The sequence below is a fragment of the Vulpes vulpes genome, chromosome 8 (genome assembly GCF_048418805.1).
Source record: "Vulpes vulpes isolate BD-2025 chromosome 8, VulVul3, whole genome shotgun sequence".
NCBI classification, from domain to species: Eukaryota; Metazoa; Chordata; class Mammalia; order Carnivora; family Canidae; genus Vulpes; species Vulpes vulpes.
The window spans coordinates 41,841,937-41,867,505 of NC_132787.1; the positions used below are offsets into that span (position 1 = coordinate 41,841,937).

The 25,569-nt window shown below is 36.4% G+C and overlaps 1 protein-coding gene across 7 annotated transcripts in view; it reads right to left on the bottom strand.

Annotated features, from left to right (window-relative positions):
* Positions 1–25,569, bottom strand: part of KDM5A (lysine demethylase 5A) — a 110,439-nt gene that overhangs the window by 69,479 nt on the left and 15,391 nt on the right. For all 7 annotated transcript variants that reach the window (XR_012002995.1, XM_072766254.1, XM_072766253.1 and 4 more), the window contains exons 6-13: positions 19,491–19,596; positions 18,132–18,223; positions 17,375–17,533; positions 15,928–16,047; positions 15,090–15,248; positions 7,097–7,278; positions 5,237–5,399; positions 3,096–3,215 (exon numbers count right to left, since the gene is read on the bottom strand). Coding sequence is in view for 6 of the 7 variants with exons in the window: in XM_072766254.1 (XP_072622355.1) it covers positions 3,096–3,215; positions 5,237–5,399; positions 7,097–7,278; positions 15,090–15,248; positions 15,928–16,047; positions 17,375–17,533; positions 18,132–18,223; positions 19,491–19,596 (1,101 nt within the window). In the remaining variant the exon portion in view is untranslated. The remainder of the gene's footprint in view (positions 1–3,095; positions 3,216–5,236; positions 5,400–7,096; positions 7,279–15,089; positions 15,249–15,927; positions 16,048–17,374; positions 17,534–18,131; positions 18,224–19,490; positions 19,597–25,569) is intronic.

Consider the following 25,569-nt stretch of genomic DNA (forward strand, 5'->3'; position numbering starts at 1 on the left):
CTAAAAAATGCTAACCATCACCAGAGCTTTCAGCAAATTATAATTACTAATCACAGATCACCACAACAAATAATAACAAAAAGGTTTGAAATATTGCCAGAATTGCCAAAATGTGACACAGAAACATGAAGTGAATAAATGCTATGGTGGTGCCATTTTATAAATAAAATGGTGCTAACAGATCTGCTGTCTTGACACACGGTTGCCACAAGCCCTCAACTGTAAAAAAAAAAAAAAAAAAAAAAAAAGATGCAATATATGTAGAGCACAATAAAGTGCAACAAAACAAGGTGTGCCTGTATATACACACACATACACTCCCTCCATTGCTCCTCCTCCCCCTCCCACCTCAATGTTTCTCTCCACTTTTCCCCAACTTATATCCTCATGTCCAGTGAAAGAACTGGGTGGTTTATTTTTTTTTAATTTTTTTTATTTATTTATGATAGTCATACAGAGAGAGAGAGAGAGGCAGAGACACAGGCAGAGGGAGAAGCAGGCTCCATGCACCGAGAGCCCGACGTGGGATTCGATCCCGGTCTCCAGGATCGCGCCCTGGGCCAAAGGCAGGCGCCAAACCGCTGTGTCACCCAGGGATCCCGAACTGGGTGGTTTAAATCAGAGTTTTAGTTTATATTTGAAAACTACGATATGAAAAAAAAAAAAAAAAAAGAAAAGAAAACTACAATATGAAAGAAAAAATAAGAAAACGGATCTTTAAGAAATTTTTAGAATTCACCTCCATTTTGAGAAAGGCAGAAGATAATCACAAGAATCACATTTTGAGAATATAAGACTATCTCTGAATCAAGCAGTGTTTCCATGCTCTTTTTTTTTTAAGTAGGCTCCAAACCCAGTGGGGAACCCAATGCTGGGCTTGACCTCATGACCATGAGATCAAGACCTGAGCTGAGATTGAGAGTCAGATGCTTAACTGACTGAGCTACCCAGGTGCCCCTGCATATTCTTTTAAAGGAACAATCTTTCCCAAACAAATAATTATACTTATGATTAGCAATTATCTTGTCTATTAACAATATACAACTCTTTCATTTCCTAATTCATAAATATCTACTTGTTAAACATTTCTCATATGGCTTATTAATAATGGCAAGAAGGGATCCCTGGGTGGCGCAGCGGTTTGGCGCCTGCCTTTGGCCCAGGGCGCGATCCTGGAGATCCAGGATCGAATCCCACGTCGGGCTCCCGGTGCATGGAGCCTGCTTCTCCCTCTGCCTGTCTCTGCCTCTCTCTCTGTCTCTCTCTCTCTCTCTGTGACTATCATAAATAAATAAATTAAAAAAAATTTAATAATGGCAAGAAGATATGCAGATCTTAACTATTATAATCTAAAGAAGCCACATAAAATAGAACTGATTGCCCACTATGACCTATAAAACCTAGTAATATCATTTTATTCCAATCTAAGGCTGCAATAACTCATTTCTACCACACTGTTCTTCTAAAGAGTTTCAAAGATTCCTACATATATCATCTAACTTGTCTGAGGTTATTAAGAGAATCTCTAAAGTATCTTTACTTATTTACCAGGTAAAAAACTTAGGCCCAGTGAAATTAAAAGAGCTGCCTACAGCCACACATCAATAACAGTAAACACATTAAAGGCAGAAACCATCTCTAATCCATTTCCGAATTATCTCTATTTCCTACCTACATCAAGCCAAGAAGCAAGTAAATCATAAACATTTTAATAAATGTTAGTTGAATTTTAAAAATCAGAGCTCAAACCCAAGGGAAAGTCCTAAGCTCAGTCTTGCTTCTGTTACTTCCTAAGCCTAATAATAAGTGTTAAATTACTAGATCAGATTACTCATCATATCATTCGTTAACCAAGGAAACAAAAATCATGAAATTTAATAAATTTATGTACCTACAGAAAACATAAGACCCAATTACTAAAAAATATTTCTCCTTGGGGCACCTGGGAAGCTCAGTCAGTTGTGTGTCTGATTCTTGATTTTGCTCAGGCTGCGATCTCAAGGTCCTAACATCAGGGTCATGAGATGGAGCCCCGAATCAGGCTCTGCACTCAGGGCAGAGCCTGCTAAGATTCTCTCTCTCCCTCTGCATACTCTCTCTCTTAAAAACAAAACAAAACAAAACATAACAACTCCCCAAATGTTGAGAGGAGATAAAAAAAAAAAATTACTAAAGGAAAAATAAAGTCAAAGAGTGAATCATAAATTTGCAGTCTTTTCCCAACCAATATGACATAATCACAACTAATTAATTTTTGATAACCACCTCATACAAAAAAGCAAAATAGCATTGGCATTATCATTTAAACAAAAATATAGAGATCTCAGTATTATAGTTATCTTTAAAACAAGTTTTTAAAAAGAAATTGAAAAGCCACAAAATTGTAGGAAGAGAAAAATAACCTGTTTATAGGAAGGAAAGTATTAAAGAAATAAAAACTTTAAAATAAAAATCTTTAAAAAAACTTTTAACTTTTTAAAATAATAATCTGAGATATTTGAAAATATGGGTAAAATTAATTCTTAAAAAGATCTGGTCAGAAAAAAAAATCTAGTTTCATTATAAAATTCTCAAGTTGCGGGCAGCCCAGGTGGCTCAGCGGTTTAGCGCCACCTTCAGCCCGGGGCATGATCCTGTAGATCTGGGATTGAGTCCCACATCGGGCTCCCTGCATGGAACCTGCTTCTCCCTCTGCTTGTGTCTCTGCCTCTCTCTCTCTCTCTGTGTGTGTGTGTGTTTCTCATGATAAACAAAATCTTAAAAAAAAAAAAAATCTCAAGTTGCTAAGAGGAAGCAAAGACTAGAGGAACCACTGTCTCTGAGAAAAGAAAGATTCAAAACCTATCAACTGCTCACTTAAAATTCAAACAGAATGGGGAAAATAATGAATGGATGGGAAGTAAAGAACTATAAAATCTTCCAAATAAAAACTGTAATGGAAACTCAAACTGAACTTTCTAAATTACAACAGTCACTTCACTCTCTACTGAAATATTCATGAATCCTCCCCTCCCCAGCTAAACAAATAAGGCAACTAAGTTGCATTTTCCAGGGGTGTTAGTAGACGTACAACAGCTACTTGCTATAGAACAGACCCAGTCAGCAGTACAGAAGTTCACAGCTTCAGCAAAGTTGTAGCCCTGGTTAAATCCAGAATGATAGGCACGAGGAAACGTCACAACAAACTCGCCAGCACACTGATTGGTCCTGTACACCTAAACGCAAAGTGGGAACAGGGATACAAAACAAAATAAAACAACAAAAAAGAGGAAGAGATTTTTATCAGTCACTTTCAGATGCATTCTCTAAAATTAAAACAGTAAAGCATTCACCTACACATTTCAGAAAACAGTACCAGGGTTCAAGAAGCAGCCCAAACTCTACCTTCTTAAAATAGTCACTGATAACAAATTATAATAATCCATAACAAGAAGTAGCAGACAAATTCTCAAAGATAAAACATTACTCTCACTGGGCTACTAGTTTCTGAAACTTAATACAATTTTTACAATTAAGAGAATTTTTCTTTTATTCCTTTTATCCTTCTGTTGTCAATAACAAAAAGATGGAATTTCCTCCTATTCTTGGATAATTATTTTTTTTTGGAAATTAACTAATTAATTAGATCACATTTTATGGAGATATCCCCAAAATCAGTTTTCCTGAATCCCACTTATTTTTATGGTAATATTTTGTGTCTTTATTTATTTAGAGTGTTTATGCATGCCACCCAGCCACTCCAAAACTATATGTCTTTAGAAAAGTCCCAGATGCTAGTATAAATTCACCCCACTTTTGGCTCAGGTCATGATCCCATTAAGTCCCGCATCGAGGTCTCTGCTCAATGGGGAGTCTGCTTCTCACTTTGTCCTCACCACCCCCCACCCCACTTGTACACCCGCCCGCTCTCTAATAAATAATATCTTTTTTTTTTTTTTTTATGATAGTCACACAGAGAGAGAGAGAGAGGCAGAGACACAGGCAGAGGGAGAAGCAGGCTCCATGCACCAGGAGCCCGACGTGGGATTCAATCCCGGGTCTCCAGGATGGCGCCCTGGGCCAAAGGCAGGAGCCAAACCGCTGCGCCACCCAGGGATCCCTAAATAATATCTTTAAAGACAATCTGACACTAGGCATCTGGGTAGCTCAACTAGTTAAGTGTCCGACTCCTGATTTTGGCTCAGGTCATGATCTCAGGGTCATGTGATCCAGCCCTACGTCAGGCTCCACGTTGGGCATGTAGCCTAAGATGCTCTCTCTCTGCCCTTCCCCTCCCCTCTAAAAAATAAATAACTGAATAAATAATCTGAAAATCTTCTAAAAACATAAAGACAAATTAACAGTACTTTTACTCAAACTACTTTCTTGTTAAGGTTGTGATGAATATTTGACCGTATACACCAAATGTACTAAATTTATAAACTTTAGTAGTAGTGGCTTAAATTTAATGATCATTGTCATAACTAATTTGAAAAGTAAAAAAGGTAGGGCTCCAGCACAGCTCAGTTAAGCATTCAACTCTTGGTTTCGGCTTTGGTCATGATCTCAGTGGGATCAAGCCCCTTGTCAAGCTCCATGTTCAGTGGGAAGTCTGCTTGAGATTCTCTCTCTCCTTCTGCCCCCCCTTCACCTTCTCTCTCTCTCTCTCTCTAAAATAAATTAAATCTTTAAAAAAAAAAATAAAAAAGGGGACACCTGGGTGGCTCAGTGGTTCGGCCCAGGGTGTGATCCTGGAATCCTGCAATCAAGTCCCACATCGGGCTCCCTGCATAGAGCTTGCTTCTCTGACTGTGTCTCTGCTTCTCTCTCTCTGTGTCTTTCATGAATAAATAAAATATTTTTTGAAAAAAGTAAAGGTTTTTATAGTATATTTCATTATTGCATATTTAAAAAGCTGTGAAATCTTTATATGAAATATGATCTTCAAAGATAAGTATTACTTAAAATATACTTTAGCTAAAACAAAGACAGTAAAGAATACAAGATTTCTGTCGAAACCAGGATATAATGGTTTATTGAAAACAGAAGGCTATTTTATTAGACAGCCACATATAAAGTATGATTAATACTTTAAAACACCTCTTTCTTAACTAAAGAAATATAAATTTTAATTTGGCTATACGACATGTTCTTTTGCTTCCAGTTACAAAACAAGGTATGTTGTGCTTCTGTCTAATGAAAAGCTAACATAACTTTCAAGTTAAAATATCAGAAGTAGAGACACAAAAAGACTCACAGGCACACCATGCTCCATCAGTATATTAGGGTTCATGATGGTGACTAACTGATGCAGGAGATCAGGCTGGGATTCAAATAACTCAGGAGCCAGCTCCCTCATCACCTCCTCCAGCTGTTCTGCAGCATGAGATGGCACACCATACCATGTCTTTGGCTCCCCCCTAGCAAAAGAAATAACTGTTTAGCTAGGTGAGCATGGTATTAATGAGGCCAGGATCTCTCATTCAAAACCACTAAACTATAATTAATATTGTCTTGTTCCATGGTCACAGATTATACACCCTGAATTCTGGCAAACTAACTCTTAGATCTGTTCATAATAGGAGGTAAGGCAAAGGTATATAAATAGGTAGATATATACTTATCACTACTATTAGAAAAGTAATTCAAAGCACATAAACTCTTTAAGGTGAATCAATAAATAGTATCTTCAAATAGGAAAGACACTATGCAAAAAATAAACATTGTTCCAAAAAATACTGACATACTACCTTGATTCCCAAGTCCACTAGACATTCCAATTATCCCCACAATGATCAAAGTTGAAGTCAACACTCTGTAGAAGACCTTCACATAACTTCATTAAGTTGAATTTTACTATCCAACAAACTAAAGCAAGGCTAGAAATTGTTGAAATATTGAAAAGAGTTCTATTTACAAATCTTTTTTTTTTTTTTTTTTAGATTTTATGTATTTATTCATGAGAGACACAGGGAGAGAGGCAGAGACACAGAGGGAGAACCAGACTCCATGCAGAGCACCCGATGTGGGACTTAATCCCAGGACTCCAGGATCACAGCCTGAGCTGAAGGCAGACGCTCAACCACTGAACCACCCAGGCACCCCCGTCTCATTTACAAATTTTAAAGACCAAAAACTTGCCATCATTAATGCACTAGACTTTAGTGGACTAGAGTTCATTTATAATACTAAGTTGTACTCCTAGGAAATGGATTTAGTGAGTCATGCTATTTATAAAAAGCTGAATCTCCTAATCCTAATACAATTCAGTGCTATCTCCAACAGAACTTATACTGCAATAATGAGAATGTTCTAGATCTGTACTGGACAATATACAGGGGCCCTAGTCACCTGTGACCATACAGCACTTGAATGTTTCCTATGACTTACAAAGTACATTTTTAATTTTATTTAATCTTGGGACACCTGGGTGGCTCAGTGGTTAGCATCTGCCTAAGGCAGTGGCTTGGCATGATCCCCGGGTCCGGGGATCGAGTCCCATATCAGGCTTTCTGCAGGGAGCCTGCTTCTCCCTCTACCTATGTCTCTGCCTCTATGTGTCTCTCATGAATAAATAAAATCTTAAAAAAAAACACACACACACTTTACTTTATCTTAACTAATTTAAATAGCCATATGTAGCTAAGAGTTATATTACATAGCACGGTGACAAAGCAGAGAAACAAAATCACTTTAGTTTTCCAGTACTATGCAGTGTGATTTGAGTAGTATCTTCCAAATGGAGAAAAATATCATTTAATTGACATTATAATAATGGACAAGGAACTGGGCAAGTATGTGGGGAGACACGAATTCACCCAAAGAGTTTAATGAACACACATATAACAGGCATTTTTAGGGAAAATGTTATTTAAAAAAAAAAATCATTTAATGATTTCCAAATAAGTATCATTTGGTTTAAAACTCCAGGCTCTGCTGCATGCACATACTTTAAAGGGAAGGGTATCTGAGATGTATATTTAGGACCTCTACATTTCTCAATATATTATCCTATTTTGGGTAGAAAATACTTTTAAATTCAGTACTTACTAATATATACCTAGCATTATTACACCTTTAAAAAGGTTACTTAGCATATAACAAAGATCATACGTACCAGTGTAAGTAGTTGATAGAATAACTCCAGTGATCTTCAATGTGCCAGCAGAAAGAAGAGAAACACATTCCTACATAGAGCCATGGCACCTTCATACCAGAGATGTCTACATTAATATGTGCAAGAACAGACTGCTCTAGGACAGGCATATTATTCAAATTCCAACCAGAAAGTGCATATTCCTATAAAGAAAAAAAAAAAGATGTAAATAAATACAAGATCAGAAATGACAAATATCCAATACAAATGTCAAGGGAATCTAAAAAAAAAAAAAAAAAGTAAAAATTATATATAATATTTACAATAATCTAGTCCACAGAATCTGTGCTCTTTGTTCCCTGCAACATGTAACTTTTATATCTATTTAATCCTATCTCCTGTCTAGGTGGTATTTAGATTTCCCTTTCCCTGAAGTAACTATTTCAGATACCTCTGGTTTATTCTGAAGCATATGAGCAATTTTTTAAACCACTCCTCCCTGGCTCATTAGTAAAATAATGTGAGACTCATTTCAAGATTATATTTCATTTTACCCTCAGTAGCCTAACTTCTCAAAATGTTTGCCACTATATTTATAGAATGGTGTCAGATACTATGAAACCAAAAAATAAGACACATAATCCTCCATTTACACCAACACCAAAGACTTAGATGATGCAGAAAGTCAACCATTATCACCCCCACTACAAACACATCCAGAAATATTAAATTCTAACAATAACAAAAACATTTGTTTCCAAGATGAATTCAAAAGAAAAAAGAATTTCAAGTTTCCAGAAACAAAGAAAGGAAGGGAAGCCAAAATCAAAAAGGAAAGCTCTTGTCTGAGTTTTCATTGAGGTTTCTGACTGGTTATAAAGACTGGACACCAAGTTTCAAAACCCTATCCCTGAAACCATATAAGTAAAGCCCTCAAGTGCTTATCATGCTTGTGGAGAGCAGTTCTCAATGTGGGATCTAAGGGAACCTAAGACTATTTCAGGGAATCTGCAAAGTCAAACTTTTTCATAATAATTGAAAGATATTATTTGCTTTTTTCGCTCTTGTTCTCGCAGGAACATAGTGTGAGTTTTCCAGAGGATACATGATAATATGACATCAGAACAGACTGACAACAGAGTGAATGCAGAAATAGATAAGAGAATCCAACTGCCTTCTTTAGAAAGTTGTTAAATACTGAACCTGGATGCCAGGTACTAAGGGAAGGAGGAAAGTTCATCATTATGTGTACTTTTATACATTTAAAACCTTGCTTAGGGAATCCCTGGGTGGCTCAGTGCTTTAACACCTGCCTTCAGCCCAGGGCATGATCCTGGAGACCCGGGATCAAGTCCCACATCAGGCTTCCTGCATAGAGCCCGCTTCTTCCTCTGCCTATATCTCTGCCTCTGTCTCTCTCCTCTGTGTCCTTCATGAATAAATAAATAAAAGTATTTTTTAAAAAAATAAAATAAAACTTTGCATAATACAGAGATGAAAAAATAAAACCTGCAAAGTAAGAGGTTTAACAGCCAATGACCAAGCTGAAGAGAGAATGTGTCAACGAGAACTCAGATTTGAGGGTATCTAGTATCCATAACGTAGCACAAAAGAATGAAAACTCTATGAATAGTTAAGAGTCACAAAGGATAGAATAAGAAAGTCCAGCACAGGCTTAAGTAGGAATTCCATTAAGAATTAAAAAAGAGGGATCCCTGGGTGGCGCAGCGGTTTGGCGCCTGCCTTTGGCCCAGGGCGCGATCCTGGAGACCCGGGATCGAATCCCACATCGGGCTCCCGGTGCATGGAGCCTGCTTCTCCCTCTGCCTGTGTCTCTGCCTCTCTCTCTCTCTCTGTGACTATAATACATAAATAAAAATTAAAAAAAAAAAAAATTAAAAAAAAAAAAGAATTAAAAAAGACATGGGCAGCCCCTGTGGTGCAGCAGTTTAGCACCGCCTGCAGCCTGGGGTGTGATCCTGGAGACCCGGGATCAAGTCCCACGTCAGGCTCCCTGCATGGAGCCTGCTTCTCCCTCTGCCTGTGTCTCTGCCTCTCTCTCTCTGTCTCTATGAATAAATTAAAAAAAAATAAAAATAAAATCTTAGAAAAAAAAAAAAAGAATTAGTAAAGACATATGATCCATACCTCAAAAGGCTTTTTTAAAAAGATTTTCAGTTGTTTTATTTTTTTTTTAAGATTTTATCTATTTATTTGAGAGAAAGCGAGTGAGCACACAAGCAGAAGGGGCAAAGGGAAAAGCAGACACCCCACTGAATGCACAGAACCTGATCCAGGGCTCGATCCTAGGACCCTAAAATCGTGACCTGATCTGAAGTCAGACACAACCAAAAGGCTTTCAAGAAATACTACTCAACATATATTTTAGTTGGTTGGTCAGTTGTCTGAAAACATAATGAATCTAGTTGAAGAAACAAGGCCTACATACAAAAGTTTCAAGACAAGACTGTATATATTAAACTCCACATACAGATAAGAGTAATTTCTTGGGATCCCTGGGTGGCACAGCGGTTTGGCGCCTGCCTTTGGCCCAGGGCGCAATCCTGGAGACCCGGGATCGAATCCCACATCGGGCTCCCGGTGCATGGAGCCTGCTTCTCCCTCTGCCTGTGTCTCTGCCTCTCTGTGTGTGTGACTATCATAAATAAATAAAAATTTAAAAAAAAAAAAAAGAGTAATTTCTTAGTTCTTCAGAGAACAACAGTAATCAGCATAGGTTTGCATCATTAAGAAAACTTCATAGAAAAAGAAGAACCTGAGTACAGTTTGGAAAAACAGATAAGCTTTGGTAGTAAATGACAGAGAGAAAATATACTGTTCTGGCTGGTGAAGAGGAAGAGTGGAATAGTCACACTCAGAAATATAGGAAATAAGATTAGAAAAGAAGAATCTTAGACCTTTAATCTTAAGATTCAAACTAAGAAGCTTGGATTTTATCCTGTATTCGCAAGGGAAATAAAACAGAATTTGAAAAATGAAACAATATAAACATAGTATCTTTAGGATTTTTAAACCTTTGATTAAGAAAAATTTCAAACATAAACAAAAATAGAATTGCATAATAAATTCCCAAAGACCTTCCAACCCTAAAATTTTAAATAAAAGCAAAGAGAGAAGCAGTAAGCAGAAAATGGTTAACATTAACAGGCTTAAGACTGCTATTCTTAAAAAGCCTTCAAACATTCTATCAGCTGGTATCTGCAAATGTATATGATAAACAGTTCCCTACACTAATACAGAGTGATTCATGATGCCTAGACTGTATAACGTGGTTTACGTACACTTGCATTCCCACCGGGAGTCTGGGATTTTAGTATGTGTTAAGCAGAGAGTGCCTATGTCATCAGCCTCTAATAAAAACCTTGAGCACTAAGCCTCTCATGAGCTTCCCTAGTAGGCAACACTTCATACATGTTGTCAATTTGATATTAGGATATCCTGTGTAACTCCACTGGGAGAGGACCCTTGGAAGGTTCTACCTGGTTATCTCTGGACTTGGACCATACATCTTTCCCTTTGTTGATTTTTCTTTGCATTATTTCACTATAATAAATCATAGCCATGAGTCCTCCCCAAAAAATCATGGAACCTGGAGATGGTCTTAGGGACTCCCAACACAAGTAGTCATTAAGTAAGACTATGACAAGCATCCCAACATGTGATAGGACCTAGACAAGGATGGTAGCAGTGAGTATGAAAAAGAGGGCAATCCTACAGAAAATGAAAAATGAATTAAAGGATTTAGTCAAGGATTTATTATGGGAGCAACAACAAGAAGAAAAAAATGTTTCCAAGGCTTCAAGTTCTATGCCTATTTTTATTCCTCAGAAGCCTTATTGGTAGAGCACACTATATTTATAAGACAGATTTTTTTTTAAAGATTTCTTTTTATTTATTTATGATAGAGAGAGAGAGAGAGAGAGAGAGAGGCAGAGACACAGGCAGAGGGAGAAGCAGGCTCCATGACAGGAGCCCAACTTGGGACTCGATCCCGGGACTCCAGGATCGCACCCTGAGCCAAACGCAGGCGCGAAACCGCTGAGCCACCCAGGGATCCCCAAGACAGATTTTTTTTATAAGACTGATGTATTAGCTTCAGAAGTACTTTCCTAGTAAACTATGATACCAGAGAAATATGCTAGCAGATATCTATCAAGAGTTACTCATACAGAAGTTCAACGTAAATATATAACTCCTGGTGAAAAACTAGTAGTTATATGCTATTCTAATATAGTAACTTTCAGAGAGTAATAAACTAATATTAAATCTAAGAACTCCAATTGTTTTTGTTTTTTGTTTTAGATTTGAGAGAGAGAGAGAGAAAACACGCTTGGGGGGACGGGCAGAGAGAGAAAATTCTGAAGCACATGCCTCGCTGAGCACAGAGCCCAACTCAGGACTCAATCTCACTACCTGGAGATCATGACCTGAGCTGAAACCAAGAGTCAGCTAGCTGCTCAACTGAATGAGCCACCCATATGCCCCTAAAAAGTCCAAACGTTTTATACACACAGTCTAATTAGTCCTTAAAATCCTTTTATAATAAATAGGTTCTCTCATTCCATCTTTCAACACAAAATCAGGATCCTGAGAAAAACATTACTGCTTAGAAAATAAATGGTAAATCAATGACCCAGTCTTTGTACCAGTCTTTTGTAGACCCAGTCTACAAAAAAAAGTTGTACCACCTGTCTCTGCTTACTACACTTGGTTAAAGCCCAGCATTTCTCTACATTCTTACATAAGGTGAATACAGCAAAAGTAGAAATAGAGGGCAGCCCCGGTGGCTCAGCGGTTTAGTGCCTCCTTCAGCCCAGGGTGTGATCCTTGAGACCCAGATTCGAGTCCCACATCAGGCTCCCTGCATGGAGCCTGCTTCTCCCTCTGCCTGTGTCTCTAATAAACAAATAAAATCTTAAAAAAAAAAAAAAAAGTAGAAATAGATAAATGAATATCCATTCAAAACTCAAACATGGAAAAGGATTAATATGTATATTACTAATCATTAGGTTTAACAGTCAAAATAATCAAAAATTCTATGATCGTCTCTAAGATTAGAAGATATAAATATACATTTAAAAACAACTTAAAAAATTCAAAACAAACAAAATTCAGAAAAAGGCAAGAGCTATATATAATGAAGTAATTTATTATATTATTCAATATATATTATTATATATTATAATTTATTATTATATTACTCTTTTCAGTAATTTAATAATTGCTTACCATTTGGCAACAGGAGGGTATAAAGAAACTCAGATTGATGCATCTCTTTATATTTATACAAACCACCCATATATAATTTATTGTTCTCCATCTATTGTAATCATTCTTTTTATCCCTTGGTAAAACCCAACGTGTATTCTCTAATCTATATTATCCTAACCTGATTATTGTAACCTATACTCTACCTTCACGGAGGAAAAAAAATCAATTAACAAGGCTAAAATAATTTTTAAAAAAAAGTCAAAATATACACCTTTTGATCATAAAAACAAAATGAAAACTTCACTCAACACATATTAACTGCTCAGATATAGGTTGGCATAATACACAATGAGATGGTACCATGAATAAACTGGGTAGGTAATTCTATAAGAAATTAGGATGGACTGGATAGGGCCTGAAGGGACTCAAAAACAAAAAACAAAAGGCAAATCAGGTACAGACCATGTAAGTGGTAGACTCCATTTCTGTTCAAAAAGGAGTATGTAAGGGACACCAGGATGGCTCAGCAGTTAAGCTCTGCTTTCAGCTCAGGACATGACTCTGGAGATCAGGGATCGAGTCCCACACTGGGGTCTCTAAGGGGCGCCTGCTTCTCCCTCTGCCTGTGTCTCTGCCTCTCTCTCTCTGTCTCTCATGAATAAATAAATATTTTTTTAAAAAAAAGGAGTATGTAAAAGGGACAGAGCTTGGGTGGTTCAGTTAAGTGACGCTTGATTTCAGCTCAGTCATGATGTCAAGGTTGTGAGGTTGAGCCCCCTTTAGGGTCCATGCTTGGTGGGGTGTCTGAGATTCTCTCCCTCTCCCTCTGTTCCTCCTCCCTACACCATGCACTCTCTAAAATAAATAAGTCTTAAATAAAAAACAAGTCAATAAAAGGAAATATGTAATTTTGGATGTGTAATATATAAATGCTTATATAGACATATCTAGAAGGATGCACAAGAAGATAAAATAGGGTCTTCCTCTGTCACACTGAAGATCTGGGTAAGAGGGAGACTTTTAATTGCAAAGAATTTCCAGCAGTGGTAATATGAAGATGTTGGGCAATTCCCCTCCACAGGAAACAAAGATAAATCTGGACAAAATTACCAAAACCACCATTTCAAGGCAGTAGAAATCAACTAAAGGAAAACAAAAATTGAGAAGCATTTACTGCTGAAAGACTAAAAGAAGCCTGAATAAAAACCTTTCCCAGATAGGCAAGGACTGAAAGAATTCATTGCTTAGCAGACCCACACTACAAACAAAAGCAGTCCTCCAGGCTGAAAGAAAATGAACCCAAAAGGTAACATGGATCCCCCAAGAATTAAAGAAGAACATCAAAAATGAAAATTTGTAAGTAAATGTGTAAGCATACATGATTTTTTTCTTTTAATTTTTTTAAAAGGTGGCTTAAAGTAATAATTATTTTGCTGTGCTGCTGTATGTATACAACATGTAGATATAATGTATAACAATATACAAAAAGACAGTAGAAAATGAAGAGACACTTTCAAAATTGCTATATTCACCAGAATCAACATGAAGTAGGCTGTACATTGTCAATAAAACCATTTTTAAAAAGATGCATATTATAATTCTTAGAACCATTAAATACTAAAAAGTATACAGCCAAACAAAAAAATCTGGAGAAAGTAAGATGGTATTATGAAAAATATCTGTTTAACACCCAAAAAAAGGCTACAAAAAAGAGAGGAACAAAACACACAAGACATGTAAGATCACAAAATGACAGACATAGATCAACCATAACAATAATTATATTACATAAATGGACTAAATACTCTAATCAAAGGCATCCCTCAGACTAGATTTTAATAAAGCAATTATATATTGCCTATAAAAGACACACTTTAGATTCTAAGATACAAAGAGCTTCATAGGGGATCCCTGGGTGGCTCTGCAGTTCAGTGCCGTCTTCAACCCAGGGCGTGATCCTGGAGTCCCGGGGATTGAGTCCCACATCGGGCTCCCTGCATGGAGCCTGCTTCTCCCTCTGCCTGTGTCTCTGCCTCTCTCTATCTCTCTGTGTCTCTCATGAATAAATAAATAAATTAATTTAAAAAAAAAAAGAGCTTCATAGTAAAAAGAATGGGAAAAGATATACCTTACAAACAGTAACCTTAAGAGAATTGGAGTGGCTATATTTTTAGCTGTACATCCTATAACACTATGTAGCCGCCTTTTTTTTCTTTTTTTTTAACCATGTGTAACTCTTTTAATAGGAAATAAAACTCTGAATCACTGCCAATTATAGAGGGAAAGAAAAAGTGAAAAGGATCAAAATAATGAGAAAAAGAAATGAATGATTATCTTTTTTTTTTTTTATGAATGATTATCTTAAGTCAGCTCTGTATACAGGGGTCATCCCCAAAGTTACAGGATTTCATGTTTAAACATACCTGAAAACCTACCTGCTCAGATATTGAAGGAAACTTAATTTGAGACCTATCAATGAAATGTAATTTTTTTAAATTCTTAAATCATCTTCTAGATTCTCAAACAGAAAGAGCTAGGTAAAATTCTTTTATCTGGAGTCAAAGTTTTAAACTAATTAAATTGGTTTTATAATGCAAAGTTAAATTCTTAAAGGTACCTTGTATTGTTTTTAAAACAGCAGATCATTTATAACGTCCAAATCCTACATATTTAATATATTAAATGAATATAAACCCTCAAGATTATAGAGAAAGGTAGCTTCTACTGTGCAAAAGGTAAATCAACTTGGGGTAAGTTTGAATTACTACTATCTGCTCTGCACCTCTTCTTCTGGCAGCATCTTTCTCCGACCATCCTTTACGGGAAATCCACTTCCAAAGTCTTTTGAGGAGATATCAGCTCCATACTCTACAATAACATCTTCTTCAATGCTGCTCACCAGCCGCCAGAATTCCTTTTCTACCAGTTCTGTAGGAACCATCTACACAGGGAAAACAAAGATTACAAATTACTAACTCACTATAACCATAACCTTCTAAAACATAATATGCAGGTAAAGTGAACATAAACTCATGATAAAGTGAAAAAAATCTTATTTTCCAGAACTGAAAAGACCAGGGTCCTAGGTTTTTTCACCGAGGATAGGGAAAAGCTAAAGACAAATGAGATGGTCAGAAAAAACATAATAAACTTTCACTGCCTTTTTCTGTAAGCTAATTCCCAGTTAAGAACTATAAAGATGACCCAGGACATCAAGGAGGAAAAAGAAAATGCAAAAATCAAGGCTGAATTTTAATAGCTTTGGCAAACTTTTTGGATAAGGATTTTAAAAAAGCCCAAGATCCTCTAGGAAAAGAAGCAAACTTCGTATTACAAATAACTAAACAGAAAGCAACTGTCACATACTTCATGCTTTTCTATAAAAGATTACTCACAGAAGCCTAATAAACAATTCAAAGATCAAAGAAGATTTTTCAAAAACGAGTACACTGCCACATTAGCGAGTGAAAGAAACAGATGCCAGGCCCCTTACCTTTAGATTTAATATTCTATCATCTTTTTCATGCTGTTTCCCAAAAAATGATGAAAGCGAACCAAAAGCTTTAGACTCAAATAAATCTTCATACCTCCCCAAATGGACCTAAAACATAGATACTCACATGAACTGGCATATTGAAATAATCAGACTTAAAATTATCTGCCATCTCTCCAAAGCTCTGAAGTGTATACTCTCGTACAGCTTGTTCAAATCCAAAGGCCTCTCGAGGTTTATTACATTCCTAAGAACAAGAAATACCCAAGATTAACTCACTGAAAATGAACTGAACAAAATATTAAGGCTCACAGGCATTACCTTCTTTGACCATTTCTCTAAGTGAAGCAAATCCAATCAACCTTACACAGCAAAACAAGTGTTAATCACTTGCAATGTACAATCAGGAAATAATGTGCTAGAACCTCAGCTGCATTTTCAGAGCCTTCCAGTAGGAGGGTGGTAACAAGACAGCTTCAGAACCTAAGACTGGCATTTAAGCTCTGACACCAAGACAAACACCTGCAGAGCTACCAACATGCAATCAAGCCCAGGGATGCCTACGATTCTGAGTTTCTCAGTGGATGTAGCTAAGGACAAAATAAATGTTCATGGATGAAGGAAAGATAATGGATAGAGAGACACCAATGTATTCCAAGAATATTTAATTATAGGAATGGATGTTTCACACCATCAATCACCCTGACCAGTATCTTAACACAAACTAGCAGAGTAGAACTGCTTCTGAATCATCTAACCTTGAGAATAATAACTGAAACCTTTGAATACACCTAGACACAGTCCAGCCAACTCCTTCCCTTCCACATTCTATCACAATATTTTGTTAAAAAAAGTAAACAGATTAGATATTTCAGGACACTAATCTTTCAGTAAGAATAATTCAGTATAATTGGGATGCCTGGGTGGCTCAGTGCTTGAGCACAAAGGCTTGAGCCTTTGGCTCAGGGTGTGATCCAAGTCCCTTATCGGGCTCCCTGAGAGGAGCCTGCTTCTCCCTCTGCCTGTGTGTCTGCCTCTCTCTCTGTCTCTCATGAATAAATAAATAAAATATTTAAAAATAAATAATTTTTTTTTTAAATTCAGTATAATTAACTAAAAATTTAAATAAGCGAACAGATATCATTAGTTTACCTGGTAATGTGAAAACCGGATGCATAAATCCTAAGTTCCAGACTTTCATGTCTGATTCTTACATTTTTATAATTAAAAAAAAAAAAACCTACAGTCCTCTTCATTTTTATTATTTTCCAGGAATAAGAATGTTCTGAACAAAATTATCATTCATCTACAACAATTAACAGAATTATCTAACCAACAGTCAGAAAACAAATTTTTGAAAGGTAAGCTGCCACAATACAATTATATTTTCATTCAATATTGCTCTTAAAGAAATCCTAGAGATTTTAAACACTGAAGAACAAAGTGAGGGCTTTTGAGAATGAGTAATCTCATACACAGACACAGAGTAATTACATACACAGAGTAATCTGTGTGTGTATGTGTGCATCACTGCTGCTAATTAAAGACAAGATTTGTAAAAGTTAGGCTTGTACCTCAGCAACACACTTAGGACATCTCCAATCTCCTTTGGGCACATCAGGTAGTGGGGGAATTAAACAAAATGTATGATAGCTGTCATCACATCCATCGCACAAAAGCAATTTATCTTCATTATTTCCCCGACCACAAAACATACAAACATAGAGATCAACCTGTTAGAAAACAAACAAAATAAAATAAAAGTCTATTTTCTATAATAAGTAACTTAAATTTTTACCAGGAACTCCTTAATTGAAGCAAACAAAATAATGGATGCTGAAGAGTACACATAACTTAAATCCTGAATATTTTTTAAATGAATTTAAACTCCTTTTCATAAAACTTCCTCAATTTCCTCAATGCTTCTACAGGCAAGTTAATAAAAGTGTATCAAGTTATCAGAATAAAGACCACAAATCCAGGTTACTTGAAAGTCAACTTATATAAATAAAATTTACCATGTCATCCTTCCTATACACAACGTCTTTGGAAGAGCATGAATACTGAACATGGTCTACAATACAGCTCAAGAATTTACAGATTCATATTCATTCTCTCACTCACAAGGTATAATGTGAGTATGACTTAGGGGAAGAATCAATGTAAACAGACAGAGCAAGGTTCACATTACATAAACAAGAGCTGCAATTTTAGATTTACCATCTAGTCTTCTAACCAAATGAACTAAACGGCATACCAATATATAGCAAGATAAAAAGTGCAAAACTAAAAAAAAATCCTTTCCCTCCTGACACATCTCAGAACACTTACAAAGTTAACAGAGAGAGTTCCTTTCCGTTGTCTCATTTGCATGTTAAATGCGTCTGACCTGTTGGTAACTTTTCGTCTTCGGGAGACCTCATCTTGAAATAAAAATAGTTATATAATAATAGTAAAAACTAATGTTGAGAGCCTACTATGGACCAGACACTATTTAAAATAATTTAAATTAAATCTCAAAACACTATGAGGTAGATATGCTATTATCCCCATTGAAGATAAAGAATCTAATATAGAGAGAAGTTAGGTAACTTGCCCAAAATCACACAGCCAGTCAGTGGCAGATTTGGGTATCTAATCCAGGCAATCACGCTCCAGAGAGCTTCACTACTAATTCTATACTGCTTGGATGTAGTACTTATAAGTGACAAATTTGAGACTAGTTTTAAGATCACTGCCAGCCAATGCAGTAAGTACAAGTATGAAAAAGATAATTAAAGCACTTAATTCTTAAAAGGGTGATAAGAAATATAATGTATTTAGTAGGTCCTATCACACTGAATGTTTTTAGAGTGATGGGACACTATCATCTGACCCTCCAGAGTTCTCATCCACAATCTGAACTGTGACTTAATTTCTCTTATCACAAAATGAGTAATAATTAATACAACTTGTGATTACAGCATTTCATTAAATTCATATATATTAAAAACAAATCCAACACAATCATTGTTAAACTAAGTTTTAAAACTGACACATATGTAGAGAGAATCGTGGAACTTCATCTTTGCATTTGCAATTTTACTCATGAAAAATTTCAAACATATTAAACTGAAAGTACAAGGCTTTCTTCAAGCAGTTTATTTAGAAGTGGCATAATATACCTAAGCAATTATGGAAAAATAACAAAACCAGAATTAGAATTTAAGTCAGAAGCTCTCCACAGTACATTTTGGTATTAAATGTTGGAGAATCCTGTCTGTGAATTTAAAAGTTTAAGCTTTGAAAATAAATGAATGAATGAATGAATGAATGAATAAATAAATAAATAAATAAATAAATAGTTTAAGCTTTGGATCACCAAGTGAGGATGGTTCATTTCACCATCCTCTCATAAACTAGCCTTTAGAAAACTATAAATTTCTGTGTCACATGTTAGACATGGAAAAGGAAAATTTCTCTCTTCCAAATATTATAAAAATTCAATAATTCAAAAATTCAATAATATGCTTCCCCAAACCTTAAATTTAAGATTATCTACCATAAAAGGTAATCTGCCTAGGAACCACATTGCAAGTTTACACTCATAAGAAAATCCCAAGGCCGACTGCAATTCAAATATTATTTGAATCTTATCAGAACCATTTGGCTGTACCTTATTTCTTTTCATGACTGAATAACAGATTTTACCTTCTTTATCTTTTGCTCCCATTGCTAGGCCCACGACCTTAGGCCCAGCCCCAAAAATTCGAAGTTTCTTCAGTTCCGTGTTCCTGTTCACTTCTCCAGATTCTGACTAAAAATAAATAAATAAATAAACAAGACTCACATTATCTAATCATTCTGATGCATGTATTTATTTTCTTACCCGAGAAAAGTTTCAAGATCCTCTTCAAAATGAAGAAAAAATTATTTGATTTCTTCTCTCTAAATCCACTCACTGTCTCATTACAATAGTTGAACAGTCATCCAAGCACTATGCAACACCCAGCTTCCTTTCCACAGAAGAAAATCTTTATTAAAAGCACAGTTGTCAATTAGGTTCTGTCCAGAGACAAATACCACTGGTAATAATCAGTATAATATTGGTAATAGAAATCCTCACTTCTAACTTGCTAATGAACACCCACTTTGATCAGAAGGCAATATGCCCATCTCATGAGACAAATAATGATTATCCTAAGCCAAGCATGCCACTTCTTTTTGCTGGGGATGACCTAGCTAGGGGTAGAAATGTTATACTGGTTTAGCCAATGAGACATGGAGAACATCTAAAGGCCTCTGGGAAGGATTTTCAACCTTCTAATAAAAGAGAAAGCTTCTCAAAAAGTAAGAAGCCTTTTGCTCCAACTTTCTTTCCTACTGTTAGGAGATTCAGCCTGGTAAAAACCTGGTGCTAGACTGTGCAGCAGCCACACTGCAATTAGGAAGAGATACATTATCCACACACTGAAGAAAGCAAGGCAGAAAGAAAGAAAGCTCCTGGGCCCTTCATGGCAATGTGCAGTTGCTGAATCAATCCTAGAACTACCTATTTCTGGAAATCTTACATGGAAAATGTGTCCTTACGTGAAAATTGTGTTGTTAATGTTAAAGCTGATATCATTTGGCACTCTAGTACTTAAAGATGGGACCATCCTGATAGATAGATGCAAGTGTTACATCGTGAATTCAGATGGATCATACACTCTGAATGTACACTAAGTAAATAACCAAAACTTATTAAAAATATACTCAATAAGAATAAAAAGAAACCAAGATAAAATATAAGCTTTATAAACCTATGGCTATATAAGAACCAAACTAAAAAAATCAAAAAATAAATTAAAAAATTAAAAAAAGAAGAACCAAACAACCAAAATGGCATTTTTAGGTATATACTTAAACTTTAGTAGACTGATTTCATTATTCTAATTAACCTCTACAGTTAATCCAATGATAAACATGACACTATACATTCTTCATCACAGTGCATAGCAAATAAGAAAACCTCACATACACTGAGTAGATACTTTGTATTATATAAAAGTATTTTAATCAATTTATCAATCTTACAGCAACCTTGTCAGCCGGGCAATAAAGTTCCAAAAAATAGAAATAATAAAACAACATTATCTGATCTTAATGGAATAAAAACCAGAAATAACAAAATAAAAAAAATCAGGGCATCTGGGTGGCTCAGGTGGCTAACCAGTTGCCTTCAGCTCAGGTCATGATTCCAGAGTTCTGAGATCAAGCCCCTGGCAGGCTCCCCACTCATTGTGGAGCTTGCTTCTCCCTCTCCCTCTGCCACTGCCCCCTGCTTGTGCTTGCACATGCATACTACTCTCTGTCTGTCAAATAAATAAATCTTTAAAAAAATAAGTAAAAAATAAAGACTTGTTAGAAATCTTTAACTTCCTATTAATAATGATAACAAAAAAATATTGTGTAAGTCAGAATCTCAGGAATAAGATAAAGCAGTGATCACGGGAAATGTTATAGTCTTAAAAGTATCAGGACAGAAAGAACAGAAATAAATGAATTAAGTTTCTAACTCAAAAAGCTAGGAAAAGACTACAACATGAACGACAAGAACTATGAGATGCTAGATTAGAACTGGAATTATCAGTCCAGTTCTGAAAATATAAACTCATAATGTTTTAAATTTTATTTCGCAGACCTAACCACTAAAAGGGCCTACAAAAGCAATGATATCCCATCAGAAACAAGCACACCTTGTGCTCAGATCTTGGTTTCTAAATATTACTTCACACTAAAATGAACCAGAAATGGCTGATGCCAGCTCTAAAGCAAGGCAAGAAGACAGTGAGCCTTTTTGTGCTAAGTAAGTGCTCAGCTTGAAAGAGTTCCCATTAGCCATATTAGGAACACCAAGATTATCGAAAAGGAGTAAGAGATGGTAGGGGATCCCTGGGTGGCTCAGCGGTTTAGCGCCTGCCTTTGGCCCAGGGCATGATCCTGGAGACCCAGGATCAAGTCCCCTGTCAGGCTTCCTGCATGGAGCCTGCTTCTCCCTCTGCCTGGGTCTCTGCCTCTCTCTCTCTCTCTCTGTCTCTCATGAATAAATAAATAATAAAAATCTTTAAAAAAAGAAAGCGTGGGAGAATAGTTCTCCTTTTAAGAAAAATGCTGGGACGCCCTTCGGCTCAGGGTGTGATCCCAGGATTGAGTCTCTGGGCTCCCTGCATGGAGCCTGCTTCTCCCTCTGCCTGTGTGTCTCTGCTTCTGTGTGTGTCTCTCATGAATAAATAAATAAAATCAAGAAAAGAAAGAAAAGAAAGAAAGAAAAAAAGAAGAAAGAAAGAAAGAAAGAAAGAAAGAAAGAAAGAAAGAAAGAAAGAAAGAAAGAAAGATGCTAACAAATGTAGAAAATGACAGAGCTAGAAAATCACCTGGTTTGTAACCACCAACATAACAACTAATTCAGGTAAGGATCAGCAATGAATGTGAAAACCGCTGGGTAAAACATAACTGAAAGACAGGTTATTCACACTGTCTTATAGTTTACTCTGATTACTTTTATTAAAAAGAGAATAAGTATATTGGAAAAATCTGGCTCAAACTTAGTGTTACCAATAATGAAACATATTGGCATTAAGGGCTTCATTCCAATGTATAACCCTTCTGATAACCCTTCATACAGACAAACTGATCCCAGCTGTCAAAAAGCTAATTAGTGAGGTCAGAGATGAAAAAACAATCATAGCAGGGTGCCTGGGTGGCTCAGTAGGTTAAGTGTCCAACTCTTGACTTCAGTCAGGTCATAATCTCAGGGTTGTGAGATCGAGACCTGCATCAGACTCTGCTGCTTGAGATTCCCTCTCCCTCTTCCCTTCCCCACGCCACTTCCATGCACTCTCTTTCTAAAATAAAATCTTAAAAAAAAGAAGAAAACAATCACAGCAGAGTAAAGCAAGTGATGTGATATGATAGAGATAATAAAAGGGAGCAGGATAACTTTCATAACTTCTGTTTCTTGTTTAAGAGACTATTGGATAGCTGTGCTTGTCATGGACACCAAGCTAGAAAATAACAAAAGAAAAACAGATTTAGAGAAGATGATAATGTTTGAGATATACTGAATTCAGCATACCGGCTGTGGCCACCAATGGCCACCAATATGCATACACATGTATACATATACTACATGCACACACACACATGCCTGGTAAACAGAAAAGAAACATGGGCATCTATGAGACATATTTAGGAATCTTGAGTGTACAGATAGTTAACTAAAATCACAGGGTAGGGGATCCCTGGGTGGCGCAGCGGTTTGGCGCCTGCCTTTGGCCCAGGGCGCGATCCTGGAGACTCGGGATCGAATCCCACGTCAGGCTCCCGGTGCATGGAGCCTGCTTCTCCCTCTGCCTGTGTCTCTGCCTCTCTCTCTCTCACTGTGTGCCTATCATAAATAAATAAAATTAAAAAAAAATAAATAAATAAAATAAAATCACAGGGTAGATGAAATAGCTAGAGAGAGTAAAGAGAGGAAACGACTAAAAATACCATGTAAAAGACAATTAGAAAAGAGAACAAAGATGACTGAGGAGAGGTCAAAGAGTGAAGAGGATAACCAGGAAAGAGGCAATACAGAAGCCAAAGAAAAATCAAGCTTGGGGGATCCCTGGGTGGCTCAGCGGTTTGGCGCCTGCCTTTAGCCCGAGGCACGACCCTGGGGTCTCAAGATCGAGTCCTGCGTCCGGCTCCTGGCGTGGAGCCTGCTTCTCCTGTGTCTCTGCCTCTCTCTATGTCTATCATGAATAAATAAATAAAATCTTAAAAAAAAAAAAAAAAAAAAGAAAAATCAAGCTTACTGAATTTCAAGGAGAGTAATCAACAACCATATCATATGTATACATGACCAGAAATGATGAAGGCTAAGAAATAAAAAAAGGTCCTCAGCTTTTGACAATTAACTCAGTGGTAACTTGGGTGGTGTTTCAATAAAATGATCTAGTTCAACGTCAGATTACAGAGTAAGGAAGCTAGATACTGAAGAAATTGAGACAACATAAACTCTTTTTCCAGGAACTTCATGAAAAGAGGCAAGCAGTAAGGCATCATCTAGGAAGAGAGTTTTTAAGATGAGACTTTCAACATGATTAAATTGGGGGTAGGAGGAGATCCAGCAGACAGAGGAGGCAGGAGAAAAAGATTTCACAACTGATAGATTAAAATCCCAAAAGAACCCAGAAAGGACAGATGTAGGACGTTTATTCTTAGAGACAAAGGTACCCTTTGCCCACAGAGATTAGGAGAAATTAAGAATGAATATCAATAATTCTGGATATGGGGCAAAAAGTTAAAGGATTTCTACCAGAAAGTCTCTTTTCTTTCTGAAATTGAAGACAAGGAATGAGGCCGACTTGGCAATATAGTAATTAAGGATAAATCGTGCACTGAACAAATTCTTCACTGAAAATCCTACAAATGGTTCTAGTTTCTACCTGATATCAACCAATCTGACTACGGTGGCAATTATTACAATGGGTAAAAACATTCTATGTTGTCCTTTTCTTATAATACATACAGGCAATGAGTAGCAGAAGGTTTCAGAAGGAACATCAAAAGAAATTTCATCACAAGCTGTCAACTAATTAGAGGAGCAGGGCCACCTGGGGCAACTCTTCAAAACTGAGTCCCCAGGTCAGAGACTAGTTTTCAACTGTTTTAGGTCTTGAAATAGAATCATCACTGTATACCCAAAGATGATCAAAATTTTTGAGATCGACCACAGTAACACAAATTACTTAATGACTAAACTAGAGTTACTAATTTATAATGGTTTATAATTAAAAATTCTTATGATAAATGTAAGATAGAATATAATGCAGTAAAACACTAATTTGATTATAAACCACTAAATGATTTTTATTATATACCAGTAATTTACTAACAAATGAACATAAGTTTATAATTCACTTTCCAATGAATTCCCATTAAATTCATATTTGCCATCCAAGACACCTACCTTTGTTATCAAAGTTCCTAAGAAGCTAAATTATCATTCAGGAGATTATTTAAGGAGCATAAATTCAGAGCAAGGAGAGTAGCATCTTAACTGTCCCAACCTACCGACCTGTCTTTACAACAACTTTAAATACACATTTTGAGAACCACAAATGAGAATGGGGAAAGGAGAACAAGCGCAGAGAAGAAGAAATTAGGGCATTTTTCTTCTGATGAAATTATTTTAAGCTACAAGAACACTATAGAAGTTAACAGTGGAGCAGTTCAGACACTAAAACTTATACTCTAGCTTTTAAAGGAATAAGTAAAAAATAAAACCACACTTTCCTACTACTCTCATTTCTACTAACCACAAAAATAAAATATACTATAGTTCAGCAGCATGTCTGTAACACGGGCCCTACAAGTTCCCAGAGTCACCCGCTGGTTTGTCTTCCCCATCAAAAACTGGTCAAAATTAACAAAAAGTTTTCCAAATCAAATCAGACTGAATTTGCAATTTCTTCCCGGTTCACCTTAAAGGTAAATGAAAGAGAGGTCTCTTCAAGTTCTAAAGAACAATAGTATGTGAATGTCTCTAATAATCACATAACTGTTCTGCACAGTCAATGAACTTAAAACTCCTGTTAAAGGGGATCCCTGGGTGGCTCAGCGGTTTGGCGCCTGCCTTTGGCCCAGGGCGCGATCCTGGAGTCCCGGGACCGAGTCCCGCGTCGGGCTCCCGGCATGGAGCCTGCTTCTCCCTCCTCCTGTGTCTCTGCCTCTCTCTCTATCACGAATAAATAAATAAATA